The 18,942-nt window shown below is 42.4% G+C and overlaps 1 protein-coding gene across 4 annotated transcripts in view; it reads right to left on the reverse strand.

Annotated features, from left to right (window-relative positions):
- Positions 1-18,942, reverse strand: part of adamts17 (ADAM metallopeptidase with thrombospondin type 1 motif, 17) — a 126,267-nt gene that overhangs the window by 28,345 nt on the left and 78,980 nt on the right. For 2 of the 4 annotated variants that reach the window (XM_071488158.1, XM_071488157.1), the window contains exons 10-16: positions 18,175-18,325; positions 16,246-16,347; positions 15,972-16,117; positions 14,852-15,021; positions 10,635-10,762; positions 3,407-3,527; positions 1,861-1,935 (exon numbers count right to left, since the gene is read on the reverse strand). In XM_071488158.1, coding sequence (XP_071344259.1) covers positions 1,861-1,935; positions 3,407-3,527; positions 10,635-10,762; positions 14,852-15,021; positions 15,972-16,117; positions 16,246-16,347; positions 18,175-18,325 — 893 coding nt within the window. The remainder of the gene's footprint in view (positions 1-1,860; positions 1,936-3,406; positions 3,528-10,634; positions 10,763-14,851; positions 15,022-15,971; positions 16,118-16,245; positions 16,348-18,174; positions 18,326-18,942) is intronic. The other 2 variants (XM_071488160.1, XM_071488159.1) reach the window with 1 other exon arrangement.

Genomic DNA, 18,942 nt, shown 5'->3' on the forward strand with positions numbered 1-18,942 from the left:
GAACCTCAAAAAGATATTTTCAGTGGATTGTCCCATTAAACTCTTATGAGGATGATCACGTTTGCCATAATGGCCATTCCAGGTGTCCACTGTGTTTACTTCCATTCAGAGAAACATTTATGCGGTAAAATCATGTTTATTTAGACAGCTGTAGAAGGCTCACACAGCTTGACGAGATCTATACTGTTTTGTACAAATCCTAATTTCCCCAAATCTCTATATCAGAGGTGGTGAGTCCAACATTAGCAGGAGCCAAAGAACCACAATGACCAGATGCCTCATATAAAACAGTGTGTAGGATCCATACTAAAAATGTATGTCCAAAAGACGATAATGGCATAAGCGCAAAAATGTGATCACACATATAAAATTGTTCACAATTTGGTGAGCCTTGTAGTCCACCCAGAAAACTCTCAAAATTAAGGGCAATTCAAGTCTCTGATGAATACACACACTGTTCCTGTGGAGAATAGAGGCAGCCTTACAAAAAAATATAAAGCGTAAGGGCTGATGGCTGCAGCAAAGACCATGACAATGTCCCAAATTAAACAAAGTGATCAGACCAACCAGTCCTCCAACCTGAACAACCATACAGGTCCCTTTTGTCAATGCTCTGATATAACCCACAGGAATGTCTCCTGAAATAACGTCCTTACGGTGACCTTCGTTGTCATGGTTACAATAACAAACATGTGGACTCTACCAAGTGCCTACCTTCGTTACCAAGATTACTGTTATAAAGGTTGTGGCTTAGTAATTTGTGTTAAAGTAAGTACTTCCTCAACATCCTTGATGATCTTAGTTGTCATGGTTACAATAATAACATGACTAACTTTGTCAAACCGTCATGATAATAGAAATAATGTAAACGTCTACTGTCACATGGGAATCAAACACTGCTCTCCTATGTCATATTCCCATGTTTTGTTGACCCATCCATCCTATGCCTCTTCCAGGCCCCTTATTATAAATGAGGCTCCTGATCTGTGGAAACTTCACAAGGCTGAAATATGCCAAATTTTCTTATAAGTAAAACATCAAAATAACTCCAGTGTTTCGGAGCTAAAAGATATTTAATAAGCTACAAAAATAAGTTACTATCACTATGAGTCTACTGCCTTTTTGTTTCCACATATTCCTTTCATGGTGAGGGAAAATAATTGATCCCTGTGCAGATGTGGTATTTGCATTTCAAGACATTGTGTTCATGAGACAAAATTTTGTGAGTCCAGGCTGAAACTGAACGTGTGCACATCTTATTGTTTGGCCGACTTGTAACCACAATGAACAAACACACCACAAGCTCCTGAAAGCCAACCAGCCGTATCCATCATCCCTCCACCACCCTGCCCATCCACCTATGGTTAGACACAGACTGGCCGTGGGCTCACCTGGGTTTAAATGCTACACATTTGATGTTTTAAGATGCAAATGCCAAATGTGAAGTGTATGACGTTTTATGCAGTACTGTAAATGTCAAACTCCTATGCTGGTAACAGAATCAGATGTGTCCACTGGGTCTGGATTTAGGAGTGTAAAGGCAGGCATTTTATTGCAGATGACTGCCCCCCCCCCACCCCCCCCCCCCCCACCCCCCCACCATTACTCCACCACTTGGCAGGAACAGCAGCGAGAAGGAAACAGCTTGGATGAAAGGAATGCGTCCCTGGCATTCCTCATGGCTGGGTTATGGGGTAACGGGGTCAAACAGCTGGTTATGTAACTGTAACCAGACTACACCCCCAGGGGAGCCCACAGCTAACTGCTTCTCTCATCTACCTACAGTAAAACACTCCAGGCAGTGCAGGAAACACACACACACACACACACACACACACACACACAGTGCATGCATCTTACATGAGAAACACTTGGGGACAGCTCTGGGTTTAGCCATCACACAGGTAGATACCCTCTTACACTGCCTAGTGGTGACTGGAGGACAAGACAAGGAAGTTGAAGGGAGGTCACATGTCCTTTGGACCACACCAGCATGTGTGTGCACATCTCCACACGCACTCACAAGCTTTCATTCCAGTTATCCCCTGCTCTGACTCAGACAAGTGATAGATAATGGCTGATTATTAATTCATGTATAACCCAAATATCCATGATCACAGTTGGCCACACATGATCAAGAATTACTAAGAGCAAAGAGGGTGATGCTGTGTGACCCTGTCCAACCACAAGCTGTGAATCCAGTGTAATTATCTGACAATGCAACAGCAAAAAAACTCTGTAATGTATTTCACATTCAGTTGTGTCTTATGCAGAATTATGGGTGGAGAGTAACTGGAACATTTGCTCAGATGCTGTGCTTCAGTGCACCATGTCCTTTGAATGTAGTCCAATTTATAATCCTGGCTCACGTTTTGGTTTTTAAGGGATGGGTTATATATATGACAAACCTCACTCACAGACACAAAAATAGACTCACAGTCTACACATTTGATCAGATTCAATCCCTTAGACTCCCACTGAAGGATTCATGATATTAATTTACTGCTGTGTACACACATTAAACATAAACAGGTGGGGAGGAAAACCAGTACGTACAAACCATATGTACAAAAACAAGGATGTCTGCTCTTCTCAAAGAGATACTGATACAACTGCTGCTTCTGCTGGTTTTGCAATCTGTACAGATAAATTGCTACAGCCTATTATACCACTATTATACTTCAAGTGTCACCACTGACATAGACTGGAGTCAGTAATTTCAATGATGTCATATTCTATGCATTTAAATCTCCTCTGTGTGTAGGATTTCAAATGTCTGTGTTTTAGACTTGTGGTAGTGTAAGATCAATACACAACCAAGTGAATAAATAAATTAAATTGAAAGTGCTTCATATCATAATGGCAGCTTTAATTAAACCACTAAACATCTTTAGAAGCAATGCAACAGACTGCACATGTAATGATGCTGGAGTATAAAGCTCTTACACAGGCTGGTATGGATTAAGTATAACACTAACTTCAGACAGAAAGATCTGCATTAGTCTTTGTACCAGTACTGGAGGCCAATGTGATATTTTCAGGCAGACACTGTCAATTTCATGCCAGCACCTTTATCTTTGGCCATTTCATTTTAGGCCCAAAGAATTCTACGAAACATAAAATATTAACATCAGAAAATTATTTTTAACAGGATGGAAATGGCATTTAGACCAGGACACTTACAAAACACGACATCAAGTTCTTTTGGACAATCAATGTAGTTCTGATCATTGCTATAAAAACCATAATAAATCAAACTGCATCACCTCGTCAGTGAGTGCCATTGATCCTGATACCTGACTTTTCTATAGGAAGAATAATATCAGCTTCATAGTTCATACTTTAACTTCATACATCAGCACAGGCACAGACCATATTAGTTGGATAGTAAAACAGAAACACTCACCCATTCCTTTGGTGTGGTTGAAGTCTCCTCTCACTATCTTACAGGAGCGCCCATCTCCATTACAGACACCACAGCGATCCTCTTTAGCTGAGGAGCCAATGACGCCATCACAGCCAATTTTCTGAACACAACAAAAGATTGAAGAACTATTTATTCCTCTGATTTGGCCAAATGATATACATCAGATCTACAATCCAAACTGACAGACATAGTGCACCTTCATTACAGCAGCTAAAACACTTGTGGATCACAAACACACACTGAAATAACACTGATCACTTGTGTCCCGCATTTCAAGGTGTTTAGTTGATGTTAATGAAGGATGGTACCTTGGTTAAGTATTAAATGAGTCAAGAAATCCCCTCACATTCTCCAATTCAGCATTTATTTTTTTTAAATAATATTTAACCACAACCACCATTATTCCTGAATCTGATCCCAAGACCTTTGAGCTGCTTAAATCAAATACTGTAGAATAAAAATGAATCTGGGTGGCATTCCATTTCCTTGAAACATAACTGCTACAACAAATTAGTAGCATATGAATATCATTTTTGGATACAGCTGGATGACCACACTAATCCACAGAGGCAATTACAAGTATGGATGTGCATGCCTACATAAATACACTCACCGGACACTTTATTAGAAACATCATACCAGTACTGGGTAGTTCCTCCCGTTTCTCTCACAACAGCCTCAGGTCTTCATGTCACTGCTTCCACAACATGTTGGAAACTTTCCTCTGAAACTCTGCTCCACGTTGACCTGACTGCATCACATCATTTCTGCAGATTCATCAGCTGCACATTCAAGCTGCTAATCTCCTGTTCTACCACATCCCAAAGGTGTTGAACTGGATTCAGGTCTGGAGACTGTGGAGGTCACTGAAGGTCACTGAACTCACTGTCATGTTCATGAAACCAGTTTGAGATGACTTTAGCTTTGTGACATGGAGCATTATCCTGCAGGATGTAGCTGTTAGAAGATGGTAAACTGTGGCCATGAAGGGATGAACATGGTCAAGCACAGTACTCAGACTGTGATATTCAAACCATGATTGGTTGGTATTAAGGCCCAAAGTGTGACAAGAAAACATTCCCCATATGATTACACCACCACCACCCCCAGCCTAGACTGTTGACACAAGGCAGGTTGGGTCCATGAATTCATGTTGACTCCAAGTTCTGACGCAACCATCTGCTGCCTCAGCAGGAATCCAGATCCATCAGAACAGATTTTTCCACTCTGCAACTGTCCAGTGTTGGTGAGTCTGTGTCCACTGCAGCCCCAGGTTTCTGTTCTGGGCTGACAGGAGAAGAACCTGATGTGGTGTCTGCTGTTACAGAACATCCACCTCAAGGTTTGACAGTTGTAAAGAGCTGTTATCTTGCTGTTACTGTAGTCTTTCTGTCAGCTCCAACCTCTCCCATCAACAAGATGTTTCCTCCACAGAGCTGCTAACGGGACCATTTTTGTTTTTGCTCCATTCTGAGTGAAAACTTGTTGAGACTGTTGTGTTAAAATCCCAGAAGATCAGATCAGAATTACTGAAACCAGCCAATTTCTCCTCATTTGAATGTTTGATATGAACATGAACTGAAGCTCCTGACTTGCCACATGATTGACTGATTGGATAATTACATGAACATCCCGGTGTTCCTAATAAGGTATTCAGTGAGTGTACATGAAAAGAGAAGAAACATGCAAAGGGCATATGCAGGAACACATTGGCATATAGTGAGGAAATTGGTCACAAAAAAGGAAGAGCATGACAGGAAGTACTTTAAGAAGATACAATAATCTCAAAGATTTATGGGCTGATGCAGCACTAGCTAACCTGGGATCTTACAACCATCATCTTGCAAACATGTGATCACTCCTGTTAACAAACTTCAATTAAGGTACAGTCAGCTAAGCTGACACTGAGGACCTTAGCTTAAAAACAGATACATACAGCAAGATCCAAAAGTCTGAAAAACACCTCATTCACTTGAGTGGGTTCGGGTTAGAGGTTACTGACTAAAAGCTACTGGGCACAAGTGATGACACCTGACACAGCAGTGAATGTTTCATCCAGTTTCTATGATACATTTCATAAATGATATAGTAATGCATTCCCTTAACCCTGCATGATGCACAGTTTGCTAAACCATAGAGCCATGTGGTGCTCTCCAGCTTACTTAGACTTCCAGGGTCCTTCTCCAGCCAGACAAAGTATATTTTCACAGCTACGCTGAATGTATTCCTCTCCCCTCTTCCTCTCTGCTTCCTTTCTCCTCTCTCTCCTTGCTAGTGTTTTCATAGTATGTCCGAGTTTCACTTGCTAGGCTTAAAAAACATCCATGCCACCTCCACCCTCTGTACCCTCAGTATGTGCCTCCTCTTTGTCTGCAGTTCACATCAACCATTCCCCAACTCCCCCACTACTCGCCCCTGAAGGTGAAAGACAGAGCCAGTGTGCAGGTTGAATGTTTTGGCAGAGTGCAAAAGATACATGGCAAGGATGTTTCAAATTGACAAAGCAAATGGGAGCAGACCAAAGGAAAGAAACGAGAAACAAATTTGAACCCAGTTCTGCAGGTGCATGGTGGGTTGGCAAAACTGGTCATGTGCAGAACTCAGGACAGAAGATGAAATATGTTGTTTAAATGTTTTTAAACACATTTCTTTTCTTGGCATATGGGAATATAGGTTATTAATGCGTGAATTATGTTGATAATTCTTTGTTTTTGAATTTGTTTGGAGGTACAGCCCACTGCATTGGACCCTCTGACTATTTCGCACACAGACTAGAGGTCCATGTAATTTTTGGTAAAATTAATGTGTCCTGTCAAAAGATTTCAAAAATGAATGAAGGTGTCCACACTGTGCCAGTTGTGCATTATGTGCTTTTATGGTTTGGGAGAGATGTGAGTGTGTGTCTGTCATGAGGTGAGTCCAAGTGGAACACATGAATGAAACTGTACTGAAACGGTGCTTCTGCTTATGCAATCTGCATGTGTCACCGTGGTTAAATTAAATATGCACACACACGCGCACACAGACACATAGGAAGAGAGCTAACATATGTAAAAGCACACACATGCATCATGTGCTTAAGCTGCACTCATTCTAAGTGATCTTGCAGTTAACGATACATGAGTCATTACTGAAATGAGAGAAGTAAGTATTTTTTGAGCACATGTGCATCATGATAATTGCATCCATATTTGACTTTCTGGACTAGGCTCTCGCTCTCTCTCTCTCTCTCTACCTTGGCTGGGGGGGTGAAATCCCTTCACCGTCCCCTGGGGGAGCAGGCCGTGAATTCTCTCCACAATTGCTAACTGCTAATGAATGAGGTACTCTGCTGATCCCTGTGGGGGCCTCTTCGCAGCTCTGCACTGGGACAGGTGTTTATTTGTTGTTGATTTTTTCAGTGATGACAACAGTGCAAAGAGACCAAACTGTGGAGCTTTTATTTATGCACCAGTCTCCAAACCCTCCAGCTCATCCTAAAGCCATGACGTTGGAACCTGGCTACATTATAATGGCCGCTGATATCATTATTATATAACACTATTTCCAGTTACTGCTGTCTCATTTCAATATTAAGCATAACCTAGGAGCTACTTGAACATTGATGCAGGAGTTTAGACTTATGATACCACCTTGTATACCACCACAGTCCTTTCTGCTTTGGAAAAAAACATCGGAAGGATGCAAACACTGTCACACAGCACAAAAACTCACACTTGGTCTATGTCAGATCTACATTGCTCTCATCACTGAAATCATTGCCACTTCTGTGCTGCAGTTGTATGGATAAGGTTTTGGTATTTTTAGGCACAAAAACAACTTGATTAGGATAAAGGAAAAACTGGCTAAATGAAACCAATGTTAATTGCTGTAGTCTACAGCATTGACTCTGAACCAGCCTGAGTGAAATGATCATTCAAATGATTCTGTACCAAATCTCCTTCCTGGAAAGCTTGAGTTTGAGTGGGAGATACAGATGCAACCTGAGTTGTTTACTCTTGTGTTAGCGGAGGCCGATGTTCCTGCTCTTGAACTGCTCGTATTATTGCTATTACTATTGCTCATTCTTACTTGGATGAGCCAGGTGGTTACGCAAGGATTACGGTCAAGTGCATTTAACACCATCCAAACCCCCATTGTCAAAGACTAGCTCTAAGGGACAGGGTTGGATCCCTTCTTCATGTCCTATTTTGTGGATTACCTCACAAGACGACCACAGTACATCAGGCTGGTAACTGTGTCTCAGGGACAGTGGTGAGCAGCACTGGGGCTCCACAGGGGACTGTTCAGGCTCTGTTCCTGTTCACCCTGTATACAGCGGACACAACTAAACATAACTCTGATTCTTACCGCATCCAGAAATACTCAGATGACACAGCTATTGTGGTGTGTATTAGGAATGAACACGAAACAAAGAGATCTGGCAACGGCCTCAGTAAATGGAGCAACAAGAACTGCCTCCTTCTGGACACACACCTCCATGACCAGAGATGGTCATTGACTGTCACAGGTCTAGACCCACACTTCAACCAGTCAGTGTTCAAGGGAAGGAAGTTGAGGTGGAGCACACTTATAAATACCCAGGTGTGCACCTGGACAGTAAACTGGACTGGTCCCTGAACACAGATGCCATCTACAGGAAGGGACAGAGTTGGCTCTTTTTCCTCAGGAAGCTCAGGTCCTTCGACGTCTGCAGTGAAATGCTGCACATGTTTTATCAGTCAGTGGTGGAGAGTGTCCTCTTCTCTGCTGTGGTCTGCTGGGGCAGCAGCAGGTCAGACCAGAACACAAGAAGACTGGACCAGCTGGTTAAAAGGCTGAGTCTGTGCTTAGCAGGAGCACTAACACCAACCACTCTCTCCACAACATTCTGGCAGGTCAGAGAAGCAGCTACAACAGCAGCCAGCATCTCATCTCTCTGCGCTGCAGGAATGAGAGGTTCAGGAAATCCTTCACACTGCCATCAGACTGTTCTACACCTCAGAGAAAGGCAGTGGATCATGACCTGGACTATTAATCTACACTGCATACATTATCTATCTATCTATCTATTCATCCATCGAAAGCAAAATAGCTTGGTATGGTGGGGCGCGAGTGTGCAGTCGACACACTCACAGACACACTCGTCCTCTTGTTGTTTCTGTTTTGCTTTTGGACTTTTAGAAGTGAAAAAATACAGTACTCTTTTCTGTTATTTGGGTTGTTGTGACCAGCTGTTCCACCTCCGATTGTATGCAGAGTCATCACCGTTTCGGACTAGGCCGATGATTGTTGTGACATCTGCACATTTCAGGAGTTTAACTGGAAGGTGGCGATCTACTGACAGGTGGAGGCGGGCACAGAGAGCTGGGTGAGTTTGGACCACAGGACTTCTGGGATGATGGTGTTGAAAGCTGAGCTGAAATCCACAAACAGGATCCTTGCATATGGGGAGTTGTGGTGTTGCAGGATGTAGTGCAGTCCCATGTTGGCTGCATCATCCACTGATCTGTTTGCCCAGTATGCAAATTGCAGGGTCTAGGTGGGGGCCTGTGATCTCCTTCAGGTGGGTTACCAGTTTCTGAAAAGACCCTCTGACCACAGACATCAGGGCAACAGACCTGTAGTCACTGGGTCCTGTGAAAGTGTTTCTTGGGGTCCAGGATAATTGTGGAGTGAAAGTGGGGGCCAGCACCAATTTTCAGACAGGAAGGTTCACACTGTTTGAACCTGATGGAGTCTGAGAGGGGACGGGTGAAGAGACTGAATGTGGGTTTATCAAACATGTTCAGGTTGTCAGCCAGTTGATGGTTCTCCATAGTGTAGGGGAAAGGTTTCTTGTAACTGGTGATGTCCTGCAGGCCTCTCCACACTGACTGAGAACCAGTTTTTCAGCTTTTCATTGTAGCTTCTCCTTGCTACTCTGATCTCCTTGGTCAGTGTGTTTCTGGCCTTGTTGTGCAGGATCCTGTCCGCACCGCGATATATGCACACCAACCTTTGTTCAGATAAAAGCAGATTCCACCTCGCCTTATTTTCCCTCATTGCTCTGTTATGTGGTCCAATCGGGGGAGATGAAAACCAGGCAGCTGTAATGAGCTGTCAGGATGAACTCACTCAGGGTTCAGTAAAGCACAGGGCAGCCGAGTGTGAAAGGTCCTACTTTGTTCTGTTGATGACCAGCAGTTCATCCAGTTTGTTGGCTAGAGAACGAGTGTTTCCCCAAGTGACTGGATAGGAGCAGTGTTCAAAATCCCCACTATCTTAACTTCACCAGCACAGAGGCTTGTTCAATGCCTCATAGAGAAATGATGCTCCTCTGACCAAACTTGTGTTCCTGAAGATTGGTGAACTAAAATTACTGCCTCATGGTTGTATGCTGCCTCAGATTACATTCCTGTTTATCCAGAGTCATATAAAATATTAACCATTTGTGTGAAACTGCTGTGTGAAGTCTTGAAGAATGGCTAAAAAGTGTTTTGTGATGTCACACTAACCTTGACCACCAAAATTAGTTAATCCTTGAGTCCAGGTGAATGTTTGTGCCAAATTTGAAGAAGTTCCGTCGAGGTATAACTGTGATATCATGTCCACAAGAATGGGATAGATGGATAGATGGATGGACGGACGGATAATTGGACGGACAACCCGAAAAGAAGGCATAAAAACTATGTGGATAGGACTGTTGTGATTATGTGCAGCAGCACATTCTTGTGAATGGTGGAGTTGCAAAAGGTGGAACACATAAACAAGAAACAGTGAAAAAGCAAAACAGTTTAGAAACAAGGCAGCCATCAGCAGCATCACACCCTGGACTGGAAATAAAATGATGTATTTAAATTTGGACAAAATTCAGATGGAAACCTGACCGGTGATGCTGTGAGGTAAACAGCAGCACCTTCACAGCACTGCCTTATCTAGTGACTCAGCTCTGTTTGCGTGTCTGCAGGGCCACTGACAATCAGTGGAGAGTACCATCCTTATAAGGTTACACTGCACTGTTTCACATTGTTCTGTTTCAAGACAAAGAGGTGCTTATGGTCGACCTGAGTGAGGCACATGGTTGTCCCACTGTATATGGCAAAGGCCTGGAGCATTGGACCTTGGTGATCTCACTGACCAACAGCTCAGTTGTTTGTGGGAGGATGAAGATCATATTTAGAGTGAACCATTCCACAAAATGATTTTGAAGGTGTATGCATGTGTGTCTGTGACTGTGTGTATGTACCTGACATCTCCCGTTAACACACAGGTCAGCCTCATAGGGTCCACAGGGCGTCCCGTCCATCACTCTGTCAGCCATGAGGGCTGGGACATCTCGACCCACCGGGCTGCAGAACAACACACATGGCTTCTCTGCTCACACACACACACACACACACACACACACACACAAAAGATTGTGTCATTAATACACAAAAAATACACAAAAACAAAGATGCATTTCCATCCAGTGTTATTAATAAAAAAAAAAAGACAGCAAAATTACAGTAACACTGTAAAACTCAATAGAGGAATTTTGTGCAGTTTTGTCATTAACTTATTGTAAATATGTACATTTTGTTAATATCAAGGTCATTCAACTTAAAATGTCCAGTTTTAATTTTAGAACAGGCTCACCAACCTGTTATTACTAGAGCTCACGAGAGAGGAGATGTACAATTACACTGAGAGGATTTTTGGCTCTTAAAACCAAATATAAAGTGTAAAATATGGGACCTATAACGTTTTGATTTTTAAAAATCAAATGATTGGCTGTGACTAGTTAATTGTGTACTGAGTAGTCATGTAATAATGTGTTGGAACAGCAAAGTCCTAGGTTGACAGGTGACAGGTGTCACAGCCGCTGTGATCCCATAACAAGATGGAGTCGAGTTGTTAAGGTTAGAATTATTATATTTTGGCACAGGTAAAAAGGTTGCATCTACCAGAATTAATCACTGATTTAATGCACCGTACGTCAAGGTGCAAAGTGACTCACATCAAATGCACCCACAATGTTATAAATGGAATGGTAAATGGACTGTGTTTACAAAGCGCTTTTCTAGTCTTTACGAACACTCGGAGAGCTTTACACTATGAGATACATTCACTCATTCACACACACATTCATGCAGCGCTCAATGCACCTGTGGTTAATTCAGCTGATTGGACATGATGTGGAAAGACATATGTCTGTACATAAGATCTCAGCTGACAACGCAGATCAGAGCAAAAACCAAGACACAAGGAGGAAGGAACTGTCTGCAGAGCTCAGAGACAGGATTGTGTCACAGATCTGGGAAAAGATCCAAAAAAACTCTGCTGCATTGAAGGTTCCCAAGAGCACAGTGGCCTCTGTCATTCTTGAATGGAAGAAGTTTGGAACAACCAGGACGGCCGCCCAGCCAAACTGAGCATTCAGGGGAGAAGGGTCTTGGTAAGAGAGGTGACCGAGAACCTGATGGTCACTCTGGATGAGCTCCAGAGATCCTGTTTAGTGATGGAGAAACTTCCAGAGGGAAACCATCACTATAGCATCCACTGATCTGAGCTTATTAACCACTCTTCTGGACAAACTGTTAAACTGTTATTAAACTGGCTACAAAGACACCAAAGGAAGGGGAGGGGATGAAGGCCTGACATTTATCTACCTTAACAGAAACATATTCACATCCTGTTAGAATAAAAATAAACAGCTGTAATGACGTGAGAGGCAAGAGGGACTCGTGCACTTATTAAATGGCAGAGTGGGTGTTTGGATCCATATCAATCCAGTTTGGGAAGACATTAGAAGTCAGATAAAGATCGCAGGGATTGCATGAGATTCTGACTGAATTTTTTCTGGCCAGTGATATGACACCTGTGGTGAATTACAGTCTCCAGCCCTCTACATGTTACCTATCCAAATTCCAGAGCTGCATCCCAGTGCAGAATCTGGGCCAGCAAAACTCTGCAGCAGTCTGCCCAGCAACGACTAACTGAATGTAACTATATTAATATGGTATTAATAATTAATCCATATTACGATCATTAATATCATGTATCCATAACTTACACACCACTTTTAACACACTTCAATGAACATGCCTCGGAATCTGCAGCCATGTGCGCTCCTCTGGCTGGCCTTGACACACACTGGCACTGAACTGGTCCACATTGGACCAAGATGCTGCAACACCACGACTGGTCACTGGGGGTTTGCACCAGAACCAAGCCCCAGGCTCCGATGTATAGCCTCACATCCTCTGATCTCCTGTTCGGCACATTTCAATGCTGACTGACCATCACCATTACAAGTGAGTTTTACCCAGCTACAGTGGTAGATTGCAATCTGTTACCTTATATTGGCCTGGCTGTGTTTCACTCAGTAAACAGTCAGCCAGGGTGAGCAACCTGCTGTTTCTAGAACTCCAGATAGAAGCCTGAGAGAGGAGATGTAAAACCATATTAAGATGGATTTTGGACTTGGAACCATAAATGTCTTCTTATGCACAAAAACAGTGTATGAACTTTTCATTTACTTTAACCTTTGCCCCACTCTATTATGGTGATTTGAAATTTCCATTGCTTGCTTGAACAATATCATCAATCTACTGATTTCACATTCCACAATAAATTGTTGGGTTAAACAAACAAAGTCCTTTTTGAAGCTGTTTTGTGATGTTGCTCAGCTGGGATGAATCTGAAGTGGTTTTTGTTGTCTCCATAGATACAGTATGTACAGTTATAAATACATGCAATCTAATTCTTAAAGTTCTACATATGAAACTGCATGTAAACTGATTTGATGTGTGCATCTATGACATGCAATGCATGTCTTGATCATGTTCTCATTGCATCATACAATATTTTTCATATGCATTGTATGCTCTTTATGAAATATGTATTTGGTCTTTGTTTACAGGGGTCATATCTTTCATTTCATGCTTGCTTTAGTCTTTTTTTTTTGGCTTTTTATGCCTTTATTATAGTTGCAGTGAGAGAAAGACAGAATAGTTGGGGAAAGCGAGAGAGAGAGAGAGGGGGGATGACATGCAGCAGTGCCACGGGTCAGATTTGAACCCCGGGCCGCTGCAGTTAGGACTAAGCCTTGATGGTAAGCGCTCTACCAAGTGAGCCTCCTAGGCACCACATGCTTGCTTTAGTCTGTTCAGCTGGTATTTTGTAAATTCTCAAAATGCTTCAGCTCAAGTTTATAAGCTATAGAGTGGATATCTTTGATTATCCCATTCATGAATACTTATATAGTTATTTATATTCTTATATTCCCATTTTTGTCACTCAGCAGAATTATTTAAGTCCTCACTGATAAAAGCTGCAATATCTATGATGTAAAATACTGTATAATCCTGCACAGTAGCATTTTCTCTGACCTGGGTTTTACAACACTTGTGTTTTTGCTCCCATTTTTCATGAGTTCACATTAAAGATCTATGACTTAAAGGACACAAAAGGCTTCATTCTCTCAATTTCTGTTCACAAATGTGTTTAAAGCTGTGTTAGTACATAATACATTTTGCTATAGTTCTCATTATCACTGGTTACTTCTTATTAAGTTTTAGTCTCATTTTCATCCTGAAAAACAGGTTGTCGACAAATGTTTTTCATCATAGTTTTCATCAACAAAATTAACACTGATTCCATGCATTCTTCTTCCTTGGCACCTACATTTCCCACAATGCAACTTGATAGCTCAGAGATTCCCGTCTCTTACATATGCCAGTAGTGGCTAATGTAGCCTTGAGCAGAGATGAAGAGCAGGCTACAGAGGTCTGGTAAAATTGTTTCTGTTTAACACCACACCCTCAGATTTTTCTTTTTTCAAACCAACTGATGTCGACTCAAGTGACAGACTAGTGAACACTGGTACTCCTCAACACCCTTTACCAGACTTTGATGTGTGAGATTGGTGGAATTCCTCTTTAAACCCAGACTACATAGCTTTCACTGAAAACAGGCTGTTTTGTCCAGGATAATGAGACAGTGAATTTCCATTCTCTTCCTGACATTCTCTGCTTTACACATATCATTGTTATGTGACTCTATAGAGATACAGGTATTCTATAGTGGACCATATTCCCTTTTTGCATCACTTCTGTGATGAAATGACTGAAATATTTGTGACCTGTTGAGAACTTATTAACACAATTAAAGATGAGTCATAAGGTCAGCTAACTGACTCAGTCATGTCAGTTACAAATACATATCTTTCTAAACTTGTTAGCCACCAGAAGTGACTGGTCATACCAGTATAAGTTAAGCTGTAACAGCAAAACCATTGAAAGTACAGAATTGAGCGAAATGCATTTCATTACTTATTAATTTTTCATTTGTAAGAGGCAGGATGTGTCATTTGTTCCTCTAAAGATCATGCTTTCATCTGAAATGAAGTGGGTCTAACTTGGAAATGTAGGCGTCTATTGCTACAGCAGGGAGCTGCATGTCTGTGTGCACGTGTCTCACCATCATTAATAATGGCAGTCAGCATGCTGCCCTTCTTCTTGCTGGCATGTCGATCGTAGGACAGACACTGCAGGTCCCTGAAGCTGGGGGCCCCTTTGGGACAGGGGGGACCTTCACAGGCTTTATGCTCCACACTGGCCTTCTGACAGTGTCTCCCACCAGGGCCAGGCCTGCGTACACACAAATACAACACACACATACACACACCCATTACATACATTGTGAACAGTCAGTTTGGGTCAAGTAGACAGAGACTAACGTGTTTGTAAGTATCTAACAAGATGAACTGAACATGTCTTGAGCCAGAATGATGATACTAATGCAGACAGGTCAGTGTCACTGAAAATGAAGCATGCATGAAAATACTGAGTTATTTTCATGCATGCTTGTGTGGAAGCTGACCTGAATATCAAATAGAATCAGTTTAGTTGGAGGGCCTGCAGGGCGAGGTGCCTCTCAGCAGTGTGGCACTCAGTTGGACATTCTGTAAGATGGAGAAAACCTGTGTTGTGGTGATATGGCCAGTATCACAATATAGAATTCTCCTCACAGACTCACAAACAGAGATCCAATACCTCACCCTGTGTGTGCACAGTTTAATTTAATGGTAATCACTCATAATTAGAAAATACAGTGTGTGTGAAAGTGTGTGGGTACAGACATAAGACAGTCTGTGTGTAAATCACACTGTTAAAAGCAGAAGTTTCATGAGTCATCAGTATATCAAACAGCAGGTGATATAAACACATCTCCACTCTGATCTGTGGAGCTCTGCATCAAGTGTTTCACCACATAACATTCATTATACACCTACAGCAGAAAGAAGAGACTTTTTTTGTTTTTGCTACTGCAAACACTGACTGGACTCTCTCCAACCTGGGATCCGTCAAATGTATCATCTATTCAAGATTCAGTTTAAATTAAAATTTAGCAGAGGCATTTTGGACTTGTTTTCCCCTGCGTGGAACTTCACAACTGCACATTATGGTCCTTGGAGATAAGTGTACACTCTCTCTCTCTCTCTCTCTATCACTCACACACACACACACACACACACACACACACACACACACACACAAACACACAAACAGACAGACAGACAGACAGAGTGGTGACATACGGAGGGTTGTCACATTTCCTCTGTCTGAACTGGACTCCAGTACCGCAGGTCCTGCTGCACATGCTCCACTGGCTCCATGGACTCCAGTCGCCGTCCACATGCTGAGGGATGGGAGTCTTACTGACACACTCGCCTGCCCTGCACCACTGACACAAACACATACACACACACATTGAGATTAAAATAATTTCAAATACACTCAACACTTATCATTGTCTTTGTTGAAGCGAGTCAACAGGCGTCTCCCATCACTGTGTGAGTGAGATACTTCTACCTTGTCTGCTCCACACTCTGTTCCATCCAGAGGAGGATCCAGTTTGGTCTTGCAGGATGCGTCCCCCTCTACTAAACACCACAGGCCAGCACACATCAGGTGCTGACATGCACACACACACACACACAAATATAGGAAATACAGTAAATTCTCAGAAAGTCAATTCAGCAGCACAATAGTTTACTAAAATCCATCAGAGTTAAATAACTGTCACTAAAATTCAAGCCCACCAGGAAAATGAAAGATTGTGTCCTCTCAACCACTAGAGGGCTTTTGAGATCTTTCTTTACTATAAGCCTGTTTCAAAATAAAAGTCTGGTTTTCTCTGAGGTGAAGGTGAATAAAGGCTCTGGACACTATGTCAGAATTTACAGTCTGGGGCGGCCCGGTAGTCGAGTGGTTAGGGCGCGTACCATGTGTGAGTGCAAGATGCTCTTAGCAGGCAGTCACCGGTTCGACTCCCGATCGGTCTGACTCTTTCCTGCATGTTATTCCCCTCTCTCTATCCCCCTTCCTGTTAGTCTCCACTGATCTATCATAAGGGCACAAAAAGCCCAAAAAAATAATAAAAAAAAAAAAGAATTTACAGTCTGACAGATGTTAAATGAGGCACCACACTAAATGTACAGGCCTGAGGCAGCAGCCGAAATGGTCAGAAGACATACTCTGAATGACTGAAGCTTCCCAATCAAATGGCAGGCTCCTTGTGTGTCTGTCACAGACATCATGTATGAAGTCATTGCCAGGTGTATTCACCCTGCAGCAGCCTGCTTAATGTCATGCTTCCGTCACAGCTGGAACATTTTTACAACTAAAAACTGTGGAAGACAAAAAATGCAGAAGATGATCACTTGTTCACTTTGCTCCATGCCTTCATTCCCCTCCTATCTACTGTATGAGATGCTTGGTCAAGTAAAAATCAATTTTTTATTGATTTGAACTCTTCCTTTTGGTCTGTGGCCAAAGTAATGTTACAGTTAACGTTAGAGGAAAAACAAACTGTAGTAAACTGCTGCCACAGTCAGAGGTAAAAGATGAAACAGATTAGCTACTTAGCTACATAACTCACATTAGCTGATTCACTGGTGACCAAAACGTTATATAACGTTCATAACACACAGCATCCTAACGTAACGTAGATCTACATAAACTTCAATGTTAGTATAATTTAACCAACACTTACTGTTACCTCCAGTAACGGTAACTTCCAGAAAGTAGTTCATGTTCGGCGAACAGAGCTAAATGGTTGTCATGGAGACGAGACTGCTGGTGGACAACTCATTTTCCTGTCAGTCTTTGGAAACCATAATATTTCCACACATCCCATCTAACTTTGTTTAGTGAGGGAGATGGGTGAACCGAGCCCTCAGCCACGGAGACAGCTCAGCAGCTTGGAGTGACTGGAGAGATGCAGGCTCTCCCTTGTGGCAACAGCATTTTCAAGTCACTCTGAGGATATTAAAGATGTCCCCATTCACGATGATCTCTGTTATGGAAATTCACCATAGTGAACTTACTGTGAGTGGTTTTCATGGCCCTCTACACACAAGACACCATAACATATAACTGTGATCCAGCCCTCAATCCACCTCTCACCTTACTTCTGTCTGATACTAGGTGCCACAGCAAGCCACCTCATACCGGCCAGGATCTTTAACAGGACCACCAGACTGGCTATAGTGTCATAGCCTCTAACAGTGTTACACAAACCATTCAATGAGAAGACTCATATGACATCATCATGAAATCACATGTGACAGCTGAGCAGAACAGGAGGGAAAGAACACACATGAAAACCAGACCAAAACTCTTAACGGCTTCCTCTGGGGAGAGGAAGGGAAAATGTCATTGACCAGGAACCAGTTCCACATAGTTAAAAATAATAATACATGACATTTAAAACACTAGGATAAATTAAATGTGTTGTACCTCCATGTCATTGCAGAAGGTGGCATTGGTTCCAAACAGGATCTGGCACTGCTCGTCCACGCTGTAGTGCATGCCTGGCAGCTTAGGAGGCAGCCGGACCTGGTAACGGCTCCTGGGGTCTGTGTGCAGTAAGCAGGCGCTGGCTTTGGATCTGTTTGAAAGGCATGAAAGAGAAGGATTCATACTGCGTGCTTACCAGTCAGCTGTTTCATTTCCAAGTATTTTATTTTCATTTTCAAATCTGAGTCCAAAAGAGACTTGGCAGTCACACGGCAGGTTTGTTGCTTTGAAAGCAGATGCAGATGAACATTAATGGTGACATAAAAGCATTTACAGTTTGAGCCAAGACAAAGACTCTTTGTATGTGTGACGTCTCTCTATTATTTGTGCATGTTTCCTTGGGCTGGTTTTATTGTCCAGCAGAATATTTCATCTTAGTGGATGATGTGGTGAAACTGTAGATGTGGGCTGCATTGCTATTGTTCTGTGCCCCTGTGTGTAATGAGTGTGTGGATATGTCAGATTAGATCGGTGATTGTCAAAGACCAGGTTGTGTCTGCATCCATGCAGTGTTGGTTATCAGAACACATACACTATCAGACAAAAACACACATCCTATCCTCAGACCTAACAGCAAACACTGCATATTCAGTTCAGGAGCCACTCACCAGCATCAGAGTCTGTTATCCCCTGGTTACCCTCCTTGACCACATACTGTAGGTCTCTGAAGTTATACTGTATGTTTATTTAAAGTATCTGTTGTTGACC

The sequence above is a fragment of the Trachinotus anak genome, unplaced genomic scaffold (genome assembly GCF_046630095.1).
Source record: "Trachinotus anak isolate AG129_WGS33_773 ecotype Australia unplaced genomic scaffold, CSIRO_AGI_Tana_v1 ptg000011l, whole genome shotgun sequence".
NCBI classification, from domain to species: Eukaryota; Metazoa; Chordata; class Actinopteri; order Carangiformes; family Carangidae; genus Trachinotus; species Trachinotus anak.